The sequence below is a fragment of the Bos javanicus genome, chromosome 2 (assembly GCF_032452875.1).
Source record: "Bos javanicus breed banteng chromosome 2, ARS-OSU_banteng_1.0, whole genome shotgun sequence".
In the NCBI taxonomy this organism is placed as follows: domain Eukaryota; kingdom Metazoa; phylum Chordata; class Mammalia; order Artiodactyla; family Bovidae; genus Bos; species Bos javanicus.
The window spans coordinates 30,474,462-30,502,318 of record NC_083869.1 but is presented as its reverse complement, the minus strand read 5'-3'; the positions used below and the strand labels follow the sequence as shown (position 1 = coordinate 30,502,318).

The window sequence follows — 27,857 nt, the reverse complement described above, 5'->3', positions numbered from 1 at the left end:
ATAGTTCAAGATGAGGGAAAGAAAGGAAGTGGACCATTTCAGCTTGGGTTTAATGCATCTTCCACTCTTTCCTCTCATGTCTTCCTGACACATCCCTGTTTTTCAATCAATCTGAATGCCACACAGGGCTGCGGATATACCCTATGCTTCACGGCCTCCCTGTCTTTGTTCACATTTTCCCCTTAACTTGGAATATACTTCTTCCATCTCTGCCTGTGAAAATGCAGTTTATCCTGGTTTTTCTTATATCATAACTTCCTCCACAGAAAAGGTCTCTCAGCTCTCCTAATACTGTCCCCTACAGCACTTTTATTTGCAACTTTAGAACAGAATGTAACAGATTTTGCTTTACATTACAGTCAGTATGCTTGTCTCTTCTTTGGTAGGTTATGAGAAACTTGAAGACAGGAACTATATGTGGCTTCTCTTTGTGAGTCTATGCTTAGCACCCACTGGATACTCAATGAATATTCATTATATTTAATATATAGAGCCTATGAGTTAAAAGGGAAAAATGCCAAGATAAAATTCACTTATGAAACTTCAATTCATACATCAGTCTTTGGACAGTGTGCTCAGCAAGCAGATCTGAGGACAGAATATTACTAATCACACATTTAGAATGACAAAACATGGGGCAGTCTCACCAAAACAAAAAAACTGGCACAGTCTTTCTAGGAAACAGCTGTGATGTCACTTAGTGCTTTCAGGGTTCTCTCTTAAGCCTCACAGTTCAAAACCACCTTACACGGCAGAACGTTACTTCACAACATTCGGTAGCTATGACACCTTACTTAAAATGGTGCTTCATCATGTTCTTACAGACTGTCTTAGATATAGGACAGTCCTATTTCTGGATCAGCTGCTGTCATCCATCTGCTCCCGCACAGTCAATTCTACTGAGCACAACCCCTGAGAACACTCTTTGAATGCCAGCAGAAGCTCGGCGTGAGGGTGGAACTGTGTAGCTGCTGCCTTGCTGTTTTGTTCCCAGGAGGACTGAGGGTGGTGGTCAAGTGCCACCAAGGATACCTGCACCCAAGTACCAACAGGAGCTGTAGGTGTTCCAAAGCCCTCCAGGGTCCTGAGAGGCAGGGGAAGGGGTCAGCAAAGGGTTTTGGTTTATTGTTGTTTTGGTTTATTGTTGTCACTGTGATCTTTGAACCAGAAGAAAATACAGCAAAATTCTGTATATCCTCTGAGAGGCCCCAAATTACTAGTCTTTCATGGTGGAAGAACATAACTAGTGTATACTTAGAACTAGCTATGACCAACTGTCGATGGAGCTGTTGTTTAGTCACTAAGTCATGTACGACTCTTTGTGACCCCATGGACTATAGCCCACTAGGCTCCTCTGTCCATGAGGTTTCCCAGGCAAGAATATGGGAGTGGGTTGCCATTTCCTTCTCCAGGGCGTCTTCCTGAACCAGGGATCAAACCCATGTCTTCTGCATTGGCAAGTGGATTATTTACCACTGAGACACCAGGGAACCCCATTGATGGAATGGGTACCTAGGATTCTTTCCTTAATAACAAGTAACTGGAGAGTAGAGCACTGTATGAGAGAAGGGAAAATAGATGGCCCAGAGGGTAGCAAGGATGGTGGATTTGAATGGGGTGAAAAGAGAGTCTTTGATCTAACAATAAAATTCATTATTGTTAAATATTATTACTGCTGCAGGGGGTGATAACAGTCTTGCTAAAGAATAGTAGTATTATTTGCATGACTGAATTACAAGTTATCAGTACTGATCTCATTTAGTCCTTAGAGCTGGAAAAATTTCAGGTTCACATAAGTGAAAAGGAGATATCAAGGCACTCAGGTATTTATTTTCACTTAGTAGGTTAACCTAGGCTATACCTATAACATAGATGATAAAACCATTCCCTTGGGAATTAATTTTGGCCCTCCTGCAGAATTTGCCTTCTCTAGAACTCACCATTGTAATAGAAATAAATATAACAACACATTTGAATACAGAGTATAACAACACATTTGAATACAGAGTTCCAAAGAATAGCAAGGAGAGATAAGAAAGCCTTTCTTCAGTGATCAATGCAAAGAAATAGTGGAAAACAATAAAATGGGAAAGACTAGAGATCTCTTCAAGAAAATTAGAGATTCCAAGGGAACTTTTCATACAAAGATGAGCACAATAAAGGACAGAAACGGTATGGACCTAACAGAAGCAGAAGATATTAAGAAGAGATGGCAAGAATACACAGAAGAACTATATAAAAAAGATCTTCATGACCCAGATACTCACGATGGTGTGATCACTCACCTAGAGCCAGACATCCTCAATGTGAAGTCAAGTGGGCCTTAGAAAGCATCACTACGAACAAAGTGAGTGGAGGTGATGGAATTCCAGTAGAGCTATTTCAAACCCTAAAAGATGATGCTGTGAAAGTGCTGCACTCAATATGCTAGCAAATTTGGAAAACTCAGCAGTGGCCACAGGACTGGAGAAGGTCAGTTTTCATTCCAATCCCAAAGAAAGGCAATGCCAAAGAATGCTCAAACTACCACACAATTGCACGCATCTCACACGCTAGTAAAGTAATGCTCAAAATTCTCCAAGCCAGGCTTTAATAGTATATGAACCATGAACTTCCAGATGTTCAAGCTTGTTTTAGAAAAGGCAGAGGAACCAGAGATCAAATTGCCAACATTGGCTGGATCATCAAAAATGCAAGAGAGTTGTACTTTTCTAAGAATTTGTCCATTTCTTCCACGTTGTCCATTTTATTGGCATATAATTGTTGATAGTAGTCTCTTATGATCCTTTGTATTTCTGTGTTGTCTGTTGTGATCTCTCCATTTTCATTTCTAATTTTATTGATTTGATTTTTCTCCCTTTGTTTCTTGATGAGTCTGGCTAATGGTTTGTCAATTTTATTTATCCTTTCAAAGAACCAGCTTTTGGCTTTGTTGATTTTTGCTGTGGTCTCTTTTGTTTCTTTTGCATTTATTTCTGCCCTAATTTTTAAGATTTCTTTCCTTCTACTAACCCTGGGGTTCTTCATTTCTTCCTTTTCTAGTTGCTTTAGGTGTAGAGTTAGGTTATTTATTTGACTTTTTTCTTGTTTCTTGAGGTGTGCCTGTATTGCTATGAACTTTCCCCTTAGGACTGCTTTTACCGTGTCCCATTTGGGTTGTTGTGTTTTCATTTTCATTCGTTTCTATGCAAATTTTGATTTCTTTTTTGATTTCTTCTGTGATTTGTTGGTTATTCAGCAGCGTGTTGTTCAGCCTACATATGTTGGAATTTTTAACCAGGAAGAAATAGAAAATCTTAACAGACCCATCACAAGCACGGAAATTGAAACTGTAATAAAAAATCTTCCAGCAAACAAAAGCCCAGGTCCAGACGGCTTCACAGCTGAATTCTACCAAAAATTTAGAGAAGAGCTAACACCTATCCTGCTCAAACTCTTCCAGAAAATTGCAGAGGAAGGTAAACTTCCAAACTCATTCTATGAGGCCACCATCACCCTAATACCAAAACCTGACAAAGATCCCAGAAAAAAAGAAAACTACAGGCCAATATCACTGATGAACATAGATGCAAAAATCCTTAACAAAATTCTAGCAATCAGAATCCAACAACACATTAAAAAGATCATATACCATGACCAAGTGGGCTTTATCCCAGGGATGCAAGGATTCTTCAATATCTGCAAATCAATCAATGTAATACACCACATTAACAAATTGAAAAATAAAAACCATATGATTATCTCAATAGATGCAGAGAAAGCCTTTGACAAAATTCAACATCCATTTATGATAAAAACTCTCCAGAAAGCAGGAATAGAAGGAACATACCTCAACATAATAAAAGCTATATATGACAAACCCACAGCAAACATTATCCTCAATGGTGAAAAATTGAAAGCATTTCCTCTAAAGTCAGGAACAAGACAAGGGTGCCCACTTTCACCATTACTATTCAACAGAGTTTTGGCCACAGCAATCAGAGCAGAAAAAGCAATAAAAGGAATCCAAATTGGAAAAGAAGAAGTAAAACTCTCACTATTTGCAGATGACATGATCCTCTACATAGAAAACCCTAAAGACTCCACCAGAAAATTACTAGAACTAATCAATGACTATAGTAAAGTTGCAGGATATAAAATCAACACACAGAAATCCCTTGCATTCCTATACACTAATAATGAGAAAACAGAAAGAGAAATTAAGGAAACAATTCCATTCACCATTGCAACGGAAAGAATAAAATACTTAGGAATATATCTACCTAAAGAAACTAAAGACCTATATATAGAAAACTATAAAACACTGGTGAAAGAAATCAAAGAGGACACTAATAGATGGAGAAATATACCATGTTCATGGATTGGAAGAATCAGTATAGTGAAAATGAGTATACTACCCAAAGCAATTTATAGATTCAATGCAATCCCTATCAAGCTACCAACAGTATTCTTCACAGAGCTAGAACAAATAATTTCACAATTTGTATGGAAATACAAAAAACCTCGAATAGCCAAAGCGATCTTGAGAAAGAAGAATGGAACTGGAGGAATCAACCTACCTGACTTCAGGCTCTACTACAAAGCCACAGTTATCAAGACAGTATGGTACTGGTACAAAGACAGAAATATAGATCAATGGAACAAAATAGAAAGCCCAGAGATAAATCCATGCACATATGGACACCTTATCTTTGACAAAGGAGGCAAGAATATACAATGGATTAAAGACAATCTCTTTAACAAGTGGTGCTGGGAAATCTGGTCAACCACTTGTAAAAGAATGAAACTAGAACACTTTCTAACACCATACACAAAAATAAACTCAAAATGGATTAAAGATCTAAACATAAGACCAGAAACTATATAACTCCTAGAGGAGAACATAGGCAAAACACTCTCTGACATACATCACAGCAGGATCCTCTATGACCCACCTCCCAGAATATCGGAAATAAAAGCAAAAATAAACAAATGGGACCTAATTAACCTTAAAAGCTTCTGCACATCAAAGGAAACTATCATCAAGGTGAAAAGACAGCCTTCAGAATGGGAGAAAATAATAGCAAATGAAGCAACTGACAAACAACTAATCTCAAAAATATACAAGCAACTCCTACAGCTCAACTCCAGAAAAATAAATGACCCAATCAAAAAATGGGCCAAAGAACTAAATAAACATTTCTCCAAAGAAGACATACAGATGGCTAACAAACACATGAAAAGATGCTCAACATCACGCATTATCAGAGAAATGCAAATCAAAACCATTATGAGGTACCATTTCACACCAGTCAGAATGGCTGCAATCCAAAAGTCTACAAATAATAAATGTTGGAGAGGGTGTGGAGAAAAGGGAACCCTCTTACACTGTTGGTGGGAATGCAAACTATTACAGCCACTATGGAGAACAGTGTGGAGATTCCTTAAAAAACTGGAAATAGAACTGCCTTATGATCCAGCAATCCCATTGCTGGGCATACACACTGAGGAAACCAGAAGGGAAAGAGACACGTGTACCCCAATGTTCATCGCAGCACTGTTTATAATAGCCAGGACATGGAAGCAACCTAGATGTCCATCAGCAGATGAATGGATAAGAAAGCTGTGGTACATATACACAATGGAGTATTACTCAGCCATTAAAAAGAATACATTTGAATCAGTTCTAATGAGGTGGATGAAACTGGAGCCTATTATACAGAGTGAAGTAAGCCAGAAGGAAAAACACCAATACAGTATACTAACGCATATATATGGAATTTAGAAAGATGGTAACAATAACCCTGTGTACGAGACAGCAAAAGAGACACTGATGTATGGAACAGTCTTATGGACTCTGTGAGAGAGGGAGAGGGTGGGAAGATTTGGGAGAATGGCATTGAAACATGTAAAATATCATGTATGAAACAAGATGCCAGTCCAGGTTCAATGCACGATACTGGATGCTTGAGGCTAGCGCACTGGGACGATCCAGAGGGATGGTATGGGGAGGGAGGAGGGTTCAGGATGGGGAGCACATGTATACCTGTGATAGATTCATTTTGATATTTGGCAAAACTAATACAATTATGTAATGTTTAAAAATAAAATAAAATTAAAAAAAAATAAAAAAATAAAAAAAACATCAGATAGGAAGAAACATCTTTAATCTGAGAAAAATATCTCCCAAACTTACAGAAAAATTATATTTAATGGTAAAATGATAAAAACTTTTCTTTTGAGTTAGAAAATAAACCTAATATGCTTCACTGAAAAAAAAAAAACAAAAAAGCAAGAGAGTTCCAGAAAAACATCTGCTTCATTGACTATGCCAAAGCTTTTGAGTATGTGGATCACAACAAACTGTGGAAAATTCTGAAAGAGATGGGAATACCACCTGACCTGCCTCCTGAGAAATCTGCATGCAGGTCAAGAAGCAACAGTTAGAACTGGACATGGAACAACAGACTGGTTCCATTCAGGAAAGGAGTACATCAAGGCTGTATATTGTTCACCCTGCTTATTTAACTTCTATGCAGAGTACATCATGAGAAATGCTGGACTGGATGAAGCACAAGCTGGAATCAAGATTGCCAGGAGAAATATCAATAACCTCAGATATGCAGATGACACCACCCTTATGGCAGAAAGTGAAGAACTAAAGAGTCTCTTGATTAAAGTGAAAGAACAGAGTGAAAAAGTTGGTTTAAAACTCAACAGTAAGAAAACTAAGATCATGGCATCCAGTCCCATCACTTCATGGCAAATAGACGGAGAAACAGTGGCTGACTTTACTTTTGGGGGCTCCAAAATCACTTCAGATGGTGACTGCAGCCATGAAATTAAAAGATTCTTGCTCCTTGGAAGAAAAGTTATGACCAACCTAGACAGCATATTAAAAAGCAAAGACATTATTTTGTCAACAAAGGTCCGTCTAGTTAAAGCTATGGCTTTTCCAGTAGTCATGTATGGATGTGAGAGTTGGACTAGAAAGAAAGCTGAGCACTGAAGAAATGATGCTTTTGAACTGTGGTGTTGGAGAAGACTCTTGAGAATCCCTTGGATAGCAAGGAGATCCAACCAGTCCATCCTAAAGGAAATCAGTCCTGAATATTCATTGGAAGGACTGATGTTAAAGCTGAAACTCCAATACCCTGGCCACTTGATGTGAAGAACTGACTCATTTGAAAAGACCTGGATGCTGCGAAAGACTGAAGGTGGGAGGAAAAGGGGATGACAGAGGATGAGATGGTTGGATGGCATCACTAACTCAATGGACATGAGTTTGAGTGAACTCGGAGTTGGTGATGGACAGGGAGGCTTGGCGTGCTGCAGTCCATGGGGTCACAAACAGTTGGACACGACTGAGCGACTGAACTGAACTGATAACAACACGTAAGCATGTAACAATGCCTCCTGTGAAAACAAAGGTGCCTGATGGAAAATCATACCAAACTGTATACCTAATTTTTAATAATTGTAAATAATGAAGTCAATCTTCAGAAAATAAACAACTAATAAAAACACATATTTCTACACTACCAAGGAAAGGTACTGGTGGAGTACATGGTAAAGAATCTGCCTGCAAGGTGGAAGACCTGGGTTTGATCCCTGGGTTGGGAAGGTTCCCCTGGAGGAGGGCATGGCAACCCACTGCAGTATTCTTGACTGGAGAATCCCCACGGACAGAGGAGCCTGGCAGGCTACAGTTCATGGGGTTGCAAAGAGCTGGACACAACTATGCGACTAAACACAGCAAGGAAAGGTAACATGTGAAGTTGAAAAAGAACATCTACTAACCTCAGATGCTGCTATTTCGGTGAAGGTATTCAATGCCTGCTCCACATTAGATTTCTGTTTGGTGGCCATCAGGCAATAGTTTTCCATTATGCGAAGCTGTACTTGACCCTGAACAGTCTGAGGTTTTAGTTCTTTAAGGAGCTTTTCTGCTGTTCTCACTGCTAACTGCACAGACTCTTGCTTCTCAGTTGAATTACTGTATGCAATTAAAAATAAATCTGTTAATATCTACTACTCATGAAACAAAATTCATTGAGATTAGAATGAGCTTGAGGGTACACTGGTTTCTACTTTTCTCACCAATTTAAAACTAATCCTATTGAAGAACATCACTTATTCTTTTCTAATATAAATTAAAGCACAGTTAGTTTAAAAAAAACAAAACTAACATAGCTTCAATCGAACATCATTAGACATTTATTCACTTTAAATTGAAAACAAAAACTGGATACTATCTACCTGTGGTAAGTGTATTCATTTCACTAATACAAAACTGAATTCAGGATAAGTAGAATCATAAAATTATCAAATAGCATATTTTCTCAGAAAATGGAAAAAAAAAAAGACTATAAAATACTGTAAATCAACTGTACTTCAATTTAAAAAAATTAAAAAGGAGGGAGCAGAAAGTTATTATGTTAAAGTTCTTACTATGTGCCAAGCACTGTATTACTTCATTCAATCAATGTTGAATCCATTTTATATATGAGAAAACCAAGGCTCCAACAGAGAAAGTATTAATAATTTTCCAAAGGTCACATATCTATATTAAACCTAGGATTTGAATCTAAGTTTGCAGGTTAACTCTGAGCTTTTTCACAATGCTGTAATAGGGAATAAATATTAATAAGACAGTGTGTTAATAAAGTATAGAGCACAGGGTTTGGCAGATAGCTATCATGTTAGGAAGTTACTGTTATGTGGGCAATTTTTTCCTAAGTAATCAAACTCTACAATTCATCCCATTTTTTACAGAGTAATTGGGGGGCTGTCTTTAATAACATCTATTCTGATTTAGGAAACCTATAAGCATTTCATACTTGTTTCATAGAAGAGTTATTCCAGCTGATTTATTCACTAAACTTTCATTAGTGCTCTCCTGGAATTTAGTTCTCCTTATAAAACACCCTTGCTTATTTGCCCCTAACAAGTGTTTTTTGTTTTTTTTTTAAAGTGTATCTTGTCAACTACTACTCACCCCAGATCTGCATCCAGATTTTCAAATACTTCGCCTCCAACAGTTTCATTATCTGGATTCAAACAGATTTCTATCATATTATAAAGGGCATTTTGGCCCCAGTCACTGTCTTTCCGAGCTTTATTAAAATGTCGAAGGGCATCATTTGGTTCTCCAGTATACCTTGTTACATGTTAAAAAAAAAAAAAAGTATTACTTATTTCAATCACTACAAACTTTAAATCATTTATAATTTATTTAGTAAATAAAACTATCACTTTAAAATGCAGAAATTTTGTAATTGAATGAGAAAAACATTATATAGAGTTTATTTGCTAACAAATTTACCAAAGATATAATCCTTTACAGTACTGAAATCCTGGCTCCAGTTTTGCTCTGGAGTTACGTTTCTCAGCCATTAAGAAAAATCGTGGAACATCTTCAAGTTTTCCACATCTTCTTAAGAAATCAATTAAACGAGATAACGTCATATAATTATCTAGAAACAAAGAACATTTCGGTTATGGAAAACATTTTACAGCTTTTGTTTTGATGGTTGAAATCTTACTTTATTAAAGTATAGTTTGCTTCAAATGAAGTGCAATTTAAATATAAATAAAAGAAGTACCTTAGGGGTTATAAGTCCCTAAAGAGACTGTATGGACAGTGGATGATTTCTCAAACAATAAAGCTGGGATTGGTCTGGTCACAGTGAGAGAATGTTCATTATAGGCAAATCTATAAAATGCATATTCGTTGTGACTTACTTTTCAGTCATTATTCCTGGGACCATAAACCTTCTAGAAAGAAACAGCCTCTGCACAATCTAAACTCTTAGAAGTACAATTCAGGAGGATCAATTTGATTGCACAGGACAAGTCTGTCTCTGAGATCTGCTTTCTGACTTCTGCTTCCGAGGTGGTACTAGTGGTAAAGAACCTGCCTGCCAATGCAGGAGAAGTAAGAGATGTGGGTTCGATCCTTGGGTCAGGAAGGTACCCTGTCAAAGGGCATGGCAACCTACTTCAGTATTCTTGCTTGGAGAATCCCATGGACAGTGGAGCCTGGTAGGTTATAGTCCATAGGGTTGCACAGAGTCGGAAATGAACGAAGCGACTTAACAGGCAGGCAGCTAGGAAGCAGGTATTTTGCTGCTGCTGCTAAGTCGCTTCAGTTGTGTCCGACTCTGTGCGACCCCATAGACGGCAGCCCACCAGGCTCCCCCGTCCCTGAGATTCTCCAGGCAAGAACACTGGAGTGGGTTGCCATTTCCTTCTCCAATGCATGAAAGTGAGAAGTGAAAGTGAAGTCGCTCAGTCGTGTCCGACTCTTAGCGACCCCATGGACTGCAGCCCACCAGGCTCCTCCATCCATGGGGTTTTCCAGGCAAGAGTACTGGAGAACATCTTAATGATAACGTTTAGGGTGGGCAATTAGGAATTTTACTCCAGACGTGCCTTAATGTGTATACGTACCTGAAACACTAGATACCCACTTGCCATATTATAACCTTAACATATTAATCCCAGTATTTTAATCCTATTTTATCTTCTTCTAAGGAAAAAGAGTTAGGTATTTAGTCTTGGGTATAATTTTCTGGCAGGCTCTGCCAGAAATTAAATCTATTCAGTCCTTTCTAATCACTAAAATACTAAATTTTGAGAATCATTTTAATACCTGTTTTTTAAGATTATAAAAACAATGCATGGACACTTCAGAAAATTTGGAAAACTATAGAAAAGTATAAAGGAGAAAAATAATCCCTCATATTCCCACCAACTAGAGATTACCACATTTTGGTACATTTCCTATCTTTATGAGTGGAAATCAATTTATAAATATTTAAATGCAAACAAATATGTTGCTTACATATATAAAAGTTAGAGTCATGTTTGGGATTCTGATTCTGACTCAACATTGTATAGTAAACATTTCCTGTCATAAAATGATCTTCAAAAACATTTTAGTCACTGTACTCTTGTCTATCACACTGATGGCTCACACTTTATTTCTGTATAGTTATATTTTTTAGATATTGGATCTTATAAGTATCTGTTAGCACAGGACGCATGGTAGGGATTTATAAAATTCCTTATTTATATAAGCTTTTCTGATCACTTTGCTGGGGCTTCCCTGATAGCTCAGTTGGTGAAGAATCTACCTGCAATGCAAGAGACCTGTTTTGATTCCTGGGTTGGGGAGATCCGCTGAAGAAGGGATAGGCTACCCACTCCAGTATTCTTGGGCTTCCCTTGTGGTCCAGCTGGTAAAGAATCTGCCCACAATGTGGGAGACTTGGGTTCGATCCCTGGGTTGGGAAGATACCCTGGAGAAGGGAAAGGCTACTCACTCCAGTATTCTAGCCTAGAGAATTCCATGGACTATACCAATGGAGTCACTGAATTCCTAGAATTAAAGTGCACACATACAAATAAAAACTTAAAAGCAATTTATCCTGATTCTATTTTGTAAGGAAAGAGAACATGCCATATAATCCAGCTCTTCCACTTCTGGGTATATACCCACAAGAACTGAAAGCAGGGACCTAATGAAATATTTGTACACCAGTGTTCACAGCAGCCAAAAGGTGGAAACCACCCAAATATCCATCAGTGGATGCATGGATAAACAAAACATGGTATATATATGTAAAGGCATATTATTTCAACTTAAAAAGGAAGGAAATTCTGATGTGCCACACACAACATAGATAACCCTTGAAAACGTTGAATTAAGTGAAATAAGCCAACAAAAAAAGAACAAGTACTGTATGATTCCATTTATAAAAGGTATCTAGAGGAATCAAATTCATAGAGGCAAAAAGTAGATGGTGATTGTCAGGGCCTGCAGGAAATGGGGAGTTAGGGTATAGAATTTCAGTTTGAAATGAAGAAAAAGTTCTCAAGATGGATCATGGTGATGGTTACACAAAAATGTCAATGTACTTAATGCCACTGAACCACACGCTGAAGAACGGCTAACATGGCAAATTTTATGTATGTTTTAACAAATACAAAAAAAATCATGAAAAAACAGGAACCTCTGTGGGCTTTGCATCTACTCTTTTACATGATGTCAAAACAATCCAGGTTACAATATAACCATTTGTCTTTTTAAAAGTTTTATTGACATGTAGTTGACTTACAATGGTATGTGAATTTCTGCTGTACAGAAAGTGATTCAGTTATACAAATATACACTTTTATTAATATTCTTTTCCATTATGGTTAATCACAGGATACTGAATATACAATTTTGTGCTATACAGTAGGCCCTTGTTGTTTATCCATTCCATTAGCTTACATGTGTTAACTGGACTCTCTTCCCCATGGCAACCACAGCTCTTCGCTACATCCATGAGTCTGTTTTGTAGATAGGTTCATTTGTCATATTTTAGATTTCACATGTAAGTGATATCATATGCTATCTGTCTTTCTCTTTCTGACTTACTTCACCTATTATGATAATCCCTAATCCATGTTGCTGCGAATGGCATGATTTCATTCTGTTTTTCATGGCTGAGTAATATTCCATTGTATATATGTACTACTACTTCTTTATCCATTCCTCTGTTGATGGATATTTAGGTTGTTTCCACGTCTTGGCTATTGCGAATAGTGCTGCTGTGAACATAACGGTGCGTGTTTCTTTTTTAGATCAGAGTTTTGTCTGGATATATACACAGGAGCGGGACTGCTGAATCAAACAGTATTTCTATTTTTAGTTTTCTCAGGAACTTCCATTATTGTTTTCCATAGTGGCTGTACCTACTTACATTCCCACCAACAACAGTGTAGGAGGGCCGCTTTTTCTCCATATCTTCTCTGGCATTTGTTACTTGTAGAGTTTTTAATAATAGCTATTCTGACTGGTGTATGGTGGTATTTCATTGCAGTTTGATTTGCAATTCCCTAATTAGCTATGTTGAGTATCTTTTCATGTGCCTATATATTTCTTTGGAGAAATGTCAAATTAGGTCTTCTGCCCATTTTAAAGTTTTTTTTTTTTTTTTTAGCTGTTGAGTTGTATGAGCTGTTTGTACAATTTGGAAACTAAGCTCTTGTCGGCTGCATCATTTGTAAATATTTTCTCCCATTCTTTGAATCTTTACATTTTGTTTATGGTTTCCTTTGCTGTGCAGAAGCTTTCCTCTTTAAAGAACTAGCTATTGGTTTTATTGATATTTTCTATTGGTTTAAATCTCTATTACCTATTTGATCTTTATTATTTCCTTCCTTCTGCTGACTTTAGGTTTTATTACTTCTTTTTCTAATTGTTTTAAGTGGCAAATTAGGTTATTCAAGATTTTTCTTGTTAGTTTGAGCAAAGTCTGCATTGCTATAAACTTCCCTCTAAGAACTGCTTTTGCTGCATCCCATAGATTTTTGTATGGCTGTGTTTTCATTGTCATTTGCCTCAAGGTATTTTGTAATTTCCTCTTTGTTTTACTGTTTATTCATTAGTTTTTTTAGTGGTATGTTCTTTAGTTTCCATGGAATAATTTTTTCTCATTTCTTTTTCTGTCACTGATGTCTAGTTTCACGCCACTGTGGTCAGAAAAGATGCTTAGGATTATTTCTATACTTTTAAAATTCACTGAGGCCCATTTGTGCCCTAGTATGTGGTCAATCCTAGAGAATGTTCCAGGGGCATGTAAAGAATGTGTACTCTGGTGTTTTTTTGGGGGGATGGGGGATTTAATGACCTGAAAATATCAATTAAGTCTTAACTGTATTATTGTATCACTTGGGATCTCTGTTGCCTTATTCATTTCCTGTCTAGAAGATCTGTCCATTGATTTAAATGAGGTGTAAAAGTCTCCTATTGTTGTATTCTTGTCGATTTCTCCTTTTATGTCTGTTAGTATTGTTTTAGACATTTGGGTGCTCCTATATTAAGTGTATATATGTTGCTGCTGCTGCTGTTCAGTCGCTAAGTTGTGTGTGACTCTCTGCTACCCCATGGACTGCAGCATGCCAGGCTCTTCTGTCCTCCATGATCTCCCAGTTTGCTCACTCATGTCCATTGAGTTGGTGATACTATTTAACCATCTCATCCTCTGCCAACCCCTTCTCCTTTGCCTTCAATCTTTCCCAGCATCAGGGTCTTTTCCAATGAGTGAGCTCTTCATATCAAGTGGCCAAAGGATTGGAGCTTCAGGATCCGTCCTTCCAATGAATATTCAGGGTTGACTTCCTTTAGGATTGACTGGTTTGATCTCCTTGCTGTCCAAGGGACTCTCAAAGAGTCCTCTCCAGCACCACAGTTCAAAAGGATCAATTCTTTGGTGCTCAGCCTTCTTTATGGTCCACCCCTCACATTCGTACATGACTACCGGCAAAACGATAGCTTTGACTATACGGCCCTTTGTGGGCAAAGTGATGTCTCTTCCTTTTAATACACTGTCTGGGTTTATCATGGCTTTTCTTCCAAGGAGGAAGTGTCTTTTAATTTCATGGCTGCAGTCCCTGTCTTCAGTGATTTTGGAGTCCAAGAAAAGAGAATCTGTCACTGCTTCCACCTTTTCCGCTTCTATTTGTCATAAAGTGATGGGACTGGATGCCATGATCTTATTTTTTTGAATGCCGAGTTTTAAGCCATGTTTTTTTCACTCTCCTCTTTCACCCTCATCAAGAAGCTCTTTAGTTCCTCTTCACTTTCTGCCATTAGGGTAGCACCACATGCATATCTGAGGTTGATATTCTCCCAGCATTCCTGACTCCAGCTTGTGATTCATCTAGCCCACCATTTCACATATGTACTGTGCATAGACGTTAAATAAGCAGAGTGACAATGTACAGCCTTGAAATACTCCTTTCCACCAATTTTGAACCAGTTTGTTGTTCCATGTCCAGTTCTGTTGCTTCTTGACCCACAAAGAGGTTTCTCAGGAGGCAGGTAAGGTGCTCTGGTATTCCCCTCTCTTTAAGAATTTTCCACAGTTTGTTGTGATTCACACAGTGAAAGGCTTTAGCATAGTCAATGAGTCAGATGTTTTTCTGGAAATCTTGCTTTCTCCATGATCCAATGAATGTTGACGATTTGATCTCTGGTTCCTCTGCCTTTTCTAAATCCAGCTTGTACATCCGGAAGTTCTCGGTTCACATACTGCTAAAGACTAGCTTGAAGGATTTTGAGCAAAATCTTGCTAGCATGTGAAATGAGTGCAATTGCACGATAGTTTGAACATTCTTTGGCATTACCCTTCTTTGGGAATGGAATGAAAACTGACATTTTCCAGTCCTATGACCTCTGCTGAATTTTCCAAATTTGCTGATCCACTGAGTGTAGCACTTTAACAGCTTCATCTTTGGGGATTTGAAATAGCTTAGCTGGAATTCCATCACCTCCACTAGCTTTGGTCATAGTAATGCTTCCTAAGGCCCACTTGGCTTCACACTCTAGGATGTCTGGCTCTAGGTGTGAGTGACCACACCATTATGGTTATTTGGTTCATTAAGACCTTCCTTGTATAGTTCTGTGTATTCTTGCCATCTCTTCTTAATCGCTTCTATTTCTGTCAGGTCCATACTGCTTCTGTCCTTTTTCATTCTCATGCATGAAATACTCCCTTGATATTTCCAATTTTCTTGAAGAGATCTCTAGTCTTTCCCATTCTATTGTTTTCCACTATTTCTTTGCAATGTTTACTTAAGAAAGCCTTCTTATCTCTCCCTGCTATTCTCTGAGCTCTGAATTCAGTTGGATATATCTTTCTCTTTCTTCCTTGCCTTTTGCTTCTCTTCTTTCCTCAGCGATTTGTAAAGCCTCCTCAGACAACCATTTTGCCTTGTTGCACTTCTTTTTCTTTGGGATGGTTTTGGTCACTGCCTCCTCCTCAGTGTTATGAATCTCTGTCCATAGTTCTTCAGGTATTCTGTCTACCAGATCTACTCCCTTGAATCTATTTGTAACTTTCACTGTGTAATCATAAAGAATTTGATTTAGGTCATACCTGCATGGTCTAATGGTGTTCCCTACTGTCTTCAATTTGAACCTAAATTTCACAATAAGGAGCTGATGATCTGAGCCACAGTCAACTCCAGGTCTTATTTTTGCTGACTGTATAGAACTTCTCCATCTTTGGCTACAAAGAATATAATCAATCTGATTTCAGTATTGACCATGTGGTGATGTCCACGTGTAGAGGCATATTTTGGTTTGTTGGAAAATGGCATTTGCTATGACCAGTGTGTTCTCTTGACAAAACTGTTAGCCTTTGCCCTGCTCCATTTTGTACCCCAAGCCCAAACTTGCCAGTAGTCCAGTTATCTCTTGACTTTCTACTTTTGCATTCCAATCCGCTATGCATATATGTAGACAAGTGTAAAATCTTGTATTGATTCTTTTGTCATTATATAGTGTCCTCCCCTAACTTTCTTTATGGCGTAGGAACTCTGCTCAATATTCCCTAATAACCTAAATGGGAAAATAATTTGAAAAAAGAGTAAATACACGTATAACTGAATCAGTGAATTTCTCCTTTTAAAGTCTGTTTTGTCTGATATGAGCAATACTACCCCCAATTTCTTCTCATTTCCAGGAAATACATTCTCTATCCCTTCACTTTCAATCTTTGTGTGTCCTTTGACCTAAGTGGGTCTCTTGCAGGCAGCATATTGTAGACTCTTGGGGTTTTTTTTCTTCCTCCTCAATCCAATTTGCTACTCTGTCTCTTTTGATTGGAGCATTTAGTCCATTGACATTTAAAGTAATTATTGATGGATAACTAACTACTGCCATTTTAACTACTTTCCCATTGATTTTATATTTCTGCTTTATCCCTTTTTCTGTTTGTTTTCTTTTGTGGCTTGATGATTTTCTCTTGTATTATACTTATGTTCTCTTCTTCCTGGTTTCTGTGAATCTACTGTTATGTTTTTGATTTGTGGTTATCCTGTTTTTCAAGTATGTTAATCACATCCTATATCTACTTGCCTTAGACTGGTAGTCATATAGGCTCAAACACATTTGAAGATATGAAAAAAAAAAGATCTACTTTTTCTTACTCTCCTCATACATATTTTATAATTTTGATGTCCTCTTTTACATCTTTTACTGTTCATTGCGGTTATCATTAGTTTCACTGAAAAAAAAAATTTTTTTAAGCCGTGTCCTGGCTTATTAGGATGATTTGCTTTCTAATTGTGATTTTCTCTTTCCTATATATTCTTCTTTCTTATTCAGAGAAGAATTTTTGATATTTCCTCTAGGATTTAGTAATGCTGTTTCTTTTAGTTTCTGCTGTCTAAGAAATTCTTTTTTATAGATGAAAATAAAGCTATTCTTTTTTAAAAAATGTTTATTTTATACTGGAGTATAGTTAGGTATACAGTGAAGTGACTGAGTTATACATATGCATGTATTCATTCTTTTTCAAATTCTTCTCCTGGTTAGGCTATTAGAGAATATTGAGCAGAGTTCCCTGTACTACACTGTCGGTCCTTCTCAGTTATCTATTTTAAGTATAGCAGTATATGTATATATCAATCCTAAACTCCCAACTTATCCCTTCTCCTTGACCTTTCCCCTTTGGTAACCATAAGTTTGATTTCTGTGAGTCCGTTCCTTTTGTAAATAAGTTCATTTGTATTTTTTAGATTCAGCACATAAGTGATATATGATATTTGTCTTTGACTTACTTCACTTAGTATGATAGTCTCCAGGCCCATCCATGTTCCTGCAAATGGCAGTACTTTTTCAAGTATTATTTCATTCTTTTTAATGGCTGTGTCATATTGCATTGTACATATGTACTACATCTTCTTTATCCATTCATCTATCAATGAAGATTTAGGTTGTTTCCATGTTTTCCTTGTTGTAGACAGTGTTACAATGAACATTGGGTGACTTTGTCTGGATATATGCCCAGGAGTGGGATTATTGGCTCACATATGTGTAGCTCTATTTTTAGCTTTTAAGAACCCTCCATACTGTTCTCCATGGTGGCTGTACCAAGGCACAGTGCCATCAGCAGGGCAGTAGGGTTTCCTTTCTTCCCCATTCTCCCCAGTGTTTACTGTTTGTAGACTTTTTGATGATGCCCATTATGAGTGGTGTGAGGTGATATCTTACTGTAATTTTGGTTTGCATTTCTCTAATAATTAGCAGTACTGAGCATCTTTTCATGAGTCTCTTGGTCATATGTGTGTCTTCTTTGTAGAAATGTCAACCTAGGTCTTCTGCCTATTTTTTGATTGGGTGATTTATTTTTTTGATAGTGCGCTACATGAGGTGTTAATAGATTTTGGAGATTAATCTCATCAGTCTCATCATTTGCAAATATTTTCTCCCATTCTGTGGGTTATCTTTTTGTTATGGTTTCCTTTGCTGTGCAAAAAGCTTTAGAGTTTATGTAGAGTTTACCCATTTTTATTTGTTTTTATTTCCATGACTCTAGGAGATGGATCCAAAAAGATACTGCTGCAATTTATGTCAAAAATTTATGTTTTTCTCTAAGACTTTTATAGTATCAGGTAGTCTTACATTTAGGTCTTTAATACATTTTAAGTTTATTTTTCAGCCAGTCTATACATTCTGGTTGGAGCATTTAATATATTCACGTTTAAGGTAATTATCAATATGTATATTCTTGGTGCCATTTTGTTAACTGCTTTGAATTTGTTTTTGTAGGTGTTTTTCCTTCCCTCCCCTTTTCTCTTGTGATCTGATGACTAACTTCAGTGTTTGGATTTCTTTTTCTGTATCTATTAGAGATTTTCAATTTGCAGTTACCATGAGGCTCTGATATAACAGTCTGTATATAAACAAGATTGCTTTTAAGTTGCTGATTTTTTCATTTCAAGTGCATTTTCAATATCCTGCATTTGTACTCTCCTCACAACTACTGGTTTTGATATCATATTAGTGTGTGAATGATTTCCTACCTCTGTGCTTCTTGTAGGACCTGGGTGTCTGTTTCTTTCTTTAGGTTTTGCTAAGTTTTTAGCCATAATTTCTTTACATGTGGTGTTGAGCTCTTTCTCTCTTTCATCCCCTTCTGGAACCCCTATTATGCATAGATGGGCATGGTAAATTATCCAAAGGTCTCGTATATTGCTTTCATTTTTTTTTCATTGACCTTCTGTCCTGATTGGGTGTTTTTCATTATTCTATCTTCCAGGTTACATATTCATTCTTCTGCATTATTTATTCTGTTATTCATTGTCATTAGTTCAGTTTTTGTCTTGGTAAATGAGTTTTCTAATTTTCCTTGGTTCTTTTTCTTTCTTTTTACATTTTTCTAGTTCCTTTCTACAGTACTCTGCATTTCTGTTGACAGCCTTTCTTAATTCCTTCAGTATTTTCATTATCTTCTTTTTGAGATAGGTATCTATTAACTGAAGAGGTCTGTTTCATTACCTGTTCTTTCAGGGGAGTTCTTTTAGTCTTTTAACTGGGAGTGGTTTCTCTGCTTCATTTTACTTCTATTTCTCTTACTCTGAGTTTAGGAGAAATAGTTATGTACTGTGGTCTTGGAGGCCTATTTGTATGTGGGAGCATCCCTATGTAGCTCATGTGGGATGAACATTTTTGGTGTGAGGGCTGTTTATTGTATGGATGTTTGTTGCCTCTTTCCTTAGTGTGGGCTAGTCATTATCCCCTTGAAGAGGGTATCCAGATGCAGTTGCTGGTGCCCAGTCATGGGGTTCTCAGCAGTGGTGGCAGCTCATACATGCCCCTAGAACATGCAATGGGAAGAGAGGCAGCTTGTGACTGCACAGGGAGTCCAGAAGGACAGAATCATTGGCTGGAGACCTGTCCTGAAGCAGACGAGGGCAGTGGTGGTAGCTCACAGCCACCTCTGAAGCCCTAGGGGCAGTGGTGGCTTACAACTGCTCCTGGAGCTCATGCAGGCTGCATCTTGACATCTGAGAGCTCACAAAGGAGAAAAGGCTGTAATGGCGAGTTCCATCCCTTCCCTTGCACACCACCCACAGAGTGATGCCCAGCCTCTGAAGCAGACCAGGCTGCTTCTGCCTACATCCTCAGGTGCAGACTCTAGCATCTTGAGGTTTCTGCATAGCCCACCCCACTTTACTCCCTGGATCTGATCTCTGAAGCCTGAGCTTCTCTACCAAGCCCCCACCCACATTGGTGGACATGTGTTTCAGGGGGTGAGTGCAGAGTGGTGGCACTGACTGTGCAGGTCTCTCTCCATTCTAGCAGAGGCAAAAACAGTTGCTGCATTCTCCAAGGCTCCAAAGCTCCCCCTCTTTTCCAGCTGATCTCCCCGTGAGGGGACTTTCCAGGGTGCAAGAACCTTTCCTCTTTCACAGCTCCCTCCCAGGAAGGCAGGTTCCAATTCCTTTCTTACTTTTTTGCTTTTCTTTTTTCTTTTGTTCTACCAGGTTATGTGGAGATTTTCTTGTCCTTTCAGAGGTCTGAGGTCTTCTGCCAGCATTCAGTAGATATTCTATGACAGTCATTCCACATGTAGATATATTTTTGATGTATTTGTGGAGGAGGTAAACCTCATGTCCTAATACTCTGCCGTCTTGACCACACCCTCCACCCACATTTGCCTTTCTTAACCCATAATGTTTGGTTTCAAAATTTTATTGCCTTTGCCTTTGGTATCATCAAAAAGAGGATATGATATGAATACAATTTCATAAAGAAGATTCGGATATTTGTATTGTCCTTAGACTATGAAACTCAGCTTCCCTGGTGGCTTAGATTGTAAAGCATCTGCCTGCAATGCAGGAGACCCGGGTTTGATTGCTGGGTAAGGAAAATCCCCTGGAGAAGGAAATGGCAACCCACTCCAGTACTCTTGCTTGGAAAATACTATGGATGGAGGAGCCTGGTAGGCTACAGTCCATGGAGTCACAAAGAGTTGGACACGACTGAGCAATTTCACTTTCTATCTTTCTTTGACTGCAAATTCAAGCAAATTACTCAAATTCTCTGAGTCTGGGATCACTCACTTTCTTAAAATAGGATTATAATATTGACCTTGAGAGTGCCATGGAAATCAAGTAAAATAAAAGCATTTAAGAGCTTAAAACTACAAACATCAATAGTAATATATATATAATGCCAAATATTGTAATAAAAACTAGGACTATCCTATAAAAAAGCCATAGAATCTAAAAGCTATATTGGATTAAACAAGAAGTAAATTTAGGTTGAAATTTCTGGCCCCCAATTTTTTGTATGACTTTGCTAATGTGTGTGATGTATGATATTGCTGATATAATCTAAAGTCAACCTTAGGAGGCCAGTTTCTTGAATAATTATCACCTTAAAATATTATTGAAGTGCATTTATTATTAGTTGAAGTTATAATTACCACTGATAGGTTAGATTGCATTAACTTGTCTTTTGGTTAACCATAAAATTTGACAGAGGACAAATTTGTACACTTTAGAAATCTGTCAAAAGATGAAATGTATTATATTCTGAAAAGTTAGTTCAAGTAGTGATGAATAGTCAGGACTTACTAAACACACACACACACAGTGTGATGTAATGAGGAATGAAGTGCTATGGAATTTCATTGCGTTTCTTAATATTGCCTGGGGGAGGAAGAAAAGGTTTCACATTGGACAGACCTTCCAGCAGCTTGAAGGGCAGGAGGGGGATCTTGTTATTCAAAGGGCAGACAGCATGTGCAAAGACAGGACTGATAATGGAATGGAGAGTGCTGTATACTGAATTAGAGGAAGTGGGATATGAAATACAGATGGAAAGGTAACCCTGGTATATATTATTATCAAAATAATGCTCTATTTTAGACTTTTAGACTTTTTTAAAGCAGAAGAATAGTTTTAGAATGAATATGATAGTCCTGGAAGAGCAAAAGCCTAGAGACTGGAAGATTAGCTGGGAAACTGCATTAGCCCATGTGAGAGGTACGTGTGAAGTCACTTCAGTCGTGTCCAACTCTTTGAGACCCCATGGACTGTAGCCCACCAGGCACCTCTGTCCATGGAATTTCTCAGGCAAGAATACTGGACTGGGTTGCCATTTATACTCCAGGGGATCTTCTCAACCCAGAGATTGAACTTGTCTCCTGCTTGGCAAGTGGATTCTTTACCACTAGCGCCAGGTTAATAAAGTCCTTAATAGAGCAGGGGGCTAGGAGAAGACAGGATGTGATAGTTCACCGTTGAGCAGAAAGAACTAATGGGACTTGCTAACCAATTAGTGTGAGGGAGGGGGAAAGCTCAGGATGATCTGGAAGTTTTGAGAGAGAAAAGGTTTGTAATCTGGTAAGAGTGCAATAATTAGATCTGTAAGGAGAATTTTCTACTAGCTAGGTTAAATCAGATTAGTACATTTCTGAAGTAAGCTCAAACACAACATTAAAGTATAAGATGTTCTGCTGAGAATAACACACAGGAAGTATTGTGCAGGTTTTAGAATAATTCTGAAAAAGCTGACTAGTAGATAAGTTTATAAAGTCCTACTAGGAATAAAGCATAGAATGCAAGATTAAAAGCATAAAATATCACATGGACAATAAAAGTTTACTTAAAATTTTGTATTTTTAAACAACCTGGTATTTCACAGTCATTCATTGATCCATTTAACCAGTAAACATTTACTTTGCATCATCTATGTACCCAGAAATATATCCGATGCTGGTGGCTGTATATTGTTTAGTAATTCTGGAGTAACAGGTCCTTAGACTGAATTTATAATAATCCACTTTTTAAGTAGGCAGTCCAGAGCACCACTATTATCTATTTGAAAAAAGTGCTGGTGCCAAGTAACCTGGGAGATAGGAAATTCCTGTGACAGATGAGGGCTCCTTCAGATCTTACATAGTGGCAATGTTGCCACCAAAGACTTACAAAAATATTCACAAGGGAAGAGACCTGTTTTGTTTTTTTTTTTTAAATCAGGTTGGATAACTGGCTCAGAGGGAAATGTTGTAATATGGGAAAAGTTTGGGACAGAATGAAAGTATGCGTATTACCTTAAATAGTAGTTCAGAGAAGTAAAGACAAAACAGAGTCTAGAAGCCAAGACAAAAGCCATGGCAGGAAAAAAAAAAAAAAAAAAAACAACTTTGGCCTGAACAGAGTAAGGTTTGGACAAATGAGGTGAAAGGGTGGCCCATATGGTGGACTTAAGAGTGGGCAGAAGAGGTACGAAGTTAGAGTGATTAGGAGCACTCTTTGAAATACCATTTGAATAGAAGCTGGAGCAGACAGTGGGAGAAACGACACGGCCTGAGGAAGTCAAACAAGATTTTTCCCTTTCAATCTTGGCCCTAACAAGGAATATTTTATTTGTAAGCAGAAAGTATTGTTCTATAAATCCAAACTTTTAGTAACTAAAAGCATTAGTAAGTACAACATGCAGAGTTTATCTGTGCCTGAGGCACAGCCACTTCTATAGCCATGAGCTCTAACCTTCCATGGCATCATCCTGAGACAAGGGGTTGGAAGAACTGAATGACAGCTCAAGGATTTCTCTGAGTTCACACATTCTTTTATCAAGTTCTTTTACACATAAGGAATGTACATTCCCTGATCCCACCTTCCGTTTCCCCTCACCCTCTTCTTTCATTTATTCATTCATTTCATTTCATTCAAAGTTTATACTCAGCCAGATACTGTTCTAAATCTTCATAGCAATGAAGGCACAATTCCTGGCCACTTGATGCTTGTAAATAACAGATCACAGTTTTGGTTTTGTTCTACAAATGCAACACAAAACAAAAAACCAAGAACAGGGTAAGAGGATGGAGAATGATGAGGGGTCAGTGGTGTAGGATGGCTGGGGAAGGGTAGGCTCAGGAAGAGGCAGCACGGGAGCAAAGTCCTGAGTGGGAGGAAGCAGAGCATATTCTGTGAAGAGGGAACAGCAAGGGACAAGTCTCAAGGTCATAACCTGCTGGGGCTGTTGCTTACCACGTATCTCCTATCCTTTTCTTCACTACCAGAGTTCTGATTTTAATCTTGTGACACTGTGTTCAGCTACAAGATGACATTTCCCACTCTTTTGCAGTCACAGAGGTGCTTCTAGAAATGTTTTCTTTTTCTTTTTTTAAAAAAGATGATTCACTGGGAGGTAAGCCCTTTGGCTCACCTCCACGTTCCCCATCCAGAAACATCAATGCCCAGAGGTGTGGTGGTCATCTTGGATGAAAAAGTTAGAATGAAAGTTTGGCTAATGATAGCACAAGAAAAAGGACTCAGACTTCCTGACGATGCTAGGGAATGTATGAATCACTGCTGGAACAATCTACTTTTAAATTTTTTTTATTGATACATAAGAGTAAAATAAAAGCCATAATTATTTAGGTCACTAGGAGTCTAGTGGGGGGATGAGGGTCCCTCTGCTACTTTGAGCTGAAAGCATTTCTAAACTGTTTGGAGCCAAGGAGTAGAAACAGAAATGAATTACAAGAATCCTGCAGTCTATGTGAGAGATGCTGAGAGATGCTGAGCCAGGGTGGCAGCAGCAGAGGTGGTAACGTGATGGGATTCTAGATTATTCTGAAAGTAGAGCTAACAGGGACTCACTCACACACTGGATGTGGTGTATGAGGAAAAGAAGAGACAAAGCTAACTAGAAGGCTGGGGACCAGAGCAAATGCATAATGGATAATACCCTTTACTGAAAGAAAAAGAGAAGGAGCAGGTCTGGAGGGAAGGAAAAGACCTGGTGTTCTACTTTGGACAGGTTAAGCTGAAGAGCCTCCCAGGCACCCAAGTGGGAGTGCAAACAGGCAGTGGTGTAGATGAGTCAAGACTGCACACTGGACATGAAGGACACTGGGTCTGGATGAAGTCATAAGAGTGTGGTGAAGGTATTAAAGATGGGGGAAAAGTTTGAGATCAGATGTCTAAAACATTCTGAAAATTAAAAGTCATAAAGAGAAGATGGATCTAACAAAGGAGAGTGAAATAGAATGATCAGCTTGGAGAAGAAAAACCAGGTAAGCCCAGCATCCCAGAAGTGAAGAAAGTCTTTGATGAAGGAGCGGGGATAAGCTGTGCTAAATACACTGTCAGACCTGGGGAAGCAGAGAACGAGAACTAGACCTGGATCTGGAAACATGGAGGTCACTGGCCGCCCGGCTGACACGGCCTCCCTGGAGTGCAGGAGACAGTGAAGAGCGCACGGACAGAAACACCTGAGAGGAAACCGGAGAAATGGAGCAGGAAGTGGACGGGTAGAGTAAATGGAGAGGTGGGAGCTGGTTGTTATGTATTTACTGATGCCTTCAAGGTGGGGAGATGTCACAGCCTATTTACGTGCCAACTGCAAAGAAAATGATGGTGCAGGAGACACGGATGCCAGAAGGCAAACCCTTCGGAAGCAAGGGGAGCGCCCAGTGCCCACAGGGAGCCGTGCTGCAGGTGGGGTGGCAGGCCTGAAGGGGGAAAGGGCTGGGGGCAGGCTGACTTGAGGACAGGAAGCAGGAGACTTTCTCTTCCAGGTATTCATGTCCTCTCAGTGAGCCAGGAGGGAAGGTTCCTAGCTGAGGATGAGGAAAGGGGAAAGGTTATCGGAGGTTTGAAGCGAGAGGAAGAAGAGTAAAACAGAGATGCAGTGAGTGAATTCATCAGAGATGCAGTAGGGTTGCCTGGTAGCATCTGAGGGCACATCTGGGGTTGGTGGTCTTAAAATGAGACCAGTGACTTTAATGACCAGTCATTTTCCTTATAATCATCTGAGCTGCTCAATGGCAGGTGTGGAATAAACAGTGTTGGATTTGACCATGGTTGCGGTTTTTCCAAGAAGTGTAACAGCCAAAAAGAGAAAGGGCGTTAACTGCATTTGAAGATAAAATCAGCAGATATTTACCTGGTTTTCGTTCTAAAAGCTGTTGTAAATGAAACACGGCTTGTTCATAGTCCTGTTTTCTGAACATGAGATCTGCCATCATCTATAAAGGTAAAAGTTGGTTATAAAAATACAGCCATGTGATTTTACAAAGCATGTTATTCCTATCAAGGTTGACTGCTATGAAGACACATAGGAGAAACACGAGGGCAAAGTTTTATAAAACGGAGCCATTTAAATTCAAGTACACCTTAAGCAGATTAGCACTGAGATCCGTCAAGGATGTGAAACAGATCTCTCTGTTCACAAAAACTATTTTTAGCAGAAAATATGTTTTAAGCAGTTATTTTTAAAACAGAAATTTGAAGGAAACTGCACTCTATGTGTTATCATAGAGAAGAAACCTCACTGGACTTTGTAAAAATAACAAGAAAATCTTTTAAAAACCCAAAATAATATTTCAAAGGAATATAAAATTAGCAAGACTTAGTGAGATTTTCTTATTATGTGTTTTAAAAGGGAGAGTTCTTGTATTTTTCAGTTATAGTGATTCATTTGTCAAATTATTAAATGAACCTCACAAACTGTCATCTATGAAGCTGTTTGAAAAGCTAACAAAAACCTCAACCCTCATAAAATTGAGAAAGACAAAACTATTTAAAATACAGTGTCTTAAAATGTTATACGAAGAATTTTCTCTGTAATTCAGAAAGTCTGACTGAAATTGTTAAAAACTCCAGCATGTTTAAGTAACTTGACCACAGGAATCAATCATTCCTGACCAGGCATACTTTTAGTCATACAGAAAAACTAAAAATGTGCTAATAATCTTACAAATATTATTTTTCCCAAAAGCCAACAAGAGCCGGGCCTCACATCTACTATTAGTTTTATCAGGTAAAATTTGAAACTGCCACATGGAATAAATAACACGACGGCCCTACTAGCACTGAAGTGTCCCGGACTAACCATGGTGGCGGCCTCATTGTCCTGGTCGCTCTGGAGAAGCAGCGCGCAGTGCCGCAGGCAGGCGTCAGGATCATCTTGTAGCAGGTATAATCGGGCCAGCTCCAGCATTATCTGTAGAGAAGGGCGAGGTTAATCAGAAACAGTCTAGAGCAGAAAGTCAGGAAAGTGTCTAGGGCGCAGACGTCACCTGACCAAAGTTAGTACAATAAAAATGCCAACCACGACAGGCAGGTAAAGCTATAGGTTTGCTCATCTCTAGTTTCTCTTATACAGGAAAAATTATGGAAAAACGGGCTGTAACTCACTTGAAAAGTAGAGACAAAGCATTGTGAAAAGAACAGGCCCAAAATAAGCAGCTAAGATTCTAGTCCAAGCATCTCCACGATGGGGCCACGGCCCTTTACCTCTCTAAACCTGTTTCCTCATTCGTAAAATATCAATAAAAGGCTTACAGCAGACACGCTCCAGATTTACAACTATGATTTCAGTCACTTTAGTCATCACTGAACGAGGCACCTGTTTGGTTGTGACTTAATAAACACTTATTTTTGCCTTATGTCTGAAAGAGCTATGTTAATTCAAAATGTTCAATCTTAAACGTCAAATTCTAGAACATGGTTGTCTTGTGTTTTACATCACTTAAATATTTAGCCATTTACTAGACTGAGAGTGGAAAATCCTAGAGATCAGCACTAACAGACGGTTCCTGTGGGGAACTGACTGCCGCCATTTCCCGCTCCCTTCTAGCGGGTAAGTCAAGAGAGAGGCGTGAAGGAAGACACACGCTCGTGAAACTACATGAAACATGTGAAAGAATGAAATTAGAACATTCTCTAACACCACACACAAAAATAAACAGTATAGATCAAAGACCTGAATGCAAGACTGGACACTATAAAACGCTCTGAGGAAAACACAGAACACTCTTTGACATAAACTGCAGCAGTATCTTTTTGGATCCACCTCCTAGTCATGAAAAAAAAAATTAACAAATGGGACCTAATGAAACTGAAAAGTTCTGCACAGCAAAGGAAACCATAATAACCCACAGAATGAGAGAAAATATTTACAAGCAATGTGATGAGGAAATTAATCTCCCAAATTAACAGCTCACGCAGCTCAATATTAAAAAAGCAAAAAAAAAAAAAAAAAAAAAAAACCCAACCAAAAGATGGGCAGAAAA

General features: G+C 38.4%; 1 protein-coding gene across 1 annotated transcript in view; it reads right to left on the bottom strand.

The window, feature by feature from the left end:
* The window catches only part of TTC21B (tetratricopeptide repeat domain 21B), a 100,149-nt gene that overhangs the window by 20,966 nt on the left and 51,326 nt on the right, over positions 1-27,857 (bottom strand). Inside the window, exons 21-25 of the mRNA XM_061436383.1 lie at positions 26,675-26,785; positions 25,727-25,808; positions 9,305-9,455; positions 8,978-9,139; positions 7,780-7,975 (exon numbers count right to left, since the gene is read on the bottom strand). Coding sequence (XP_061292367.1) covers positions 7,780-7,975; positions 8,978-9,139; positions 9,305-9,455; positions 25,727-25,808; positions 26,675-26,785 — 702 coding nt within the window. The remainder of the gene's footprint in view (positions 1-7,779; positions 7,976-8,977; positions 9,140-9,304; positions 9,456-25,726; positions 25,809-26,674; positions 26,786-27,857) is intronic.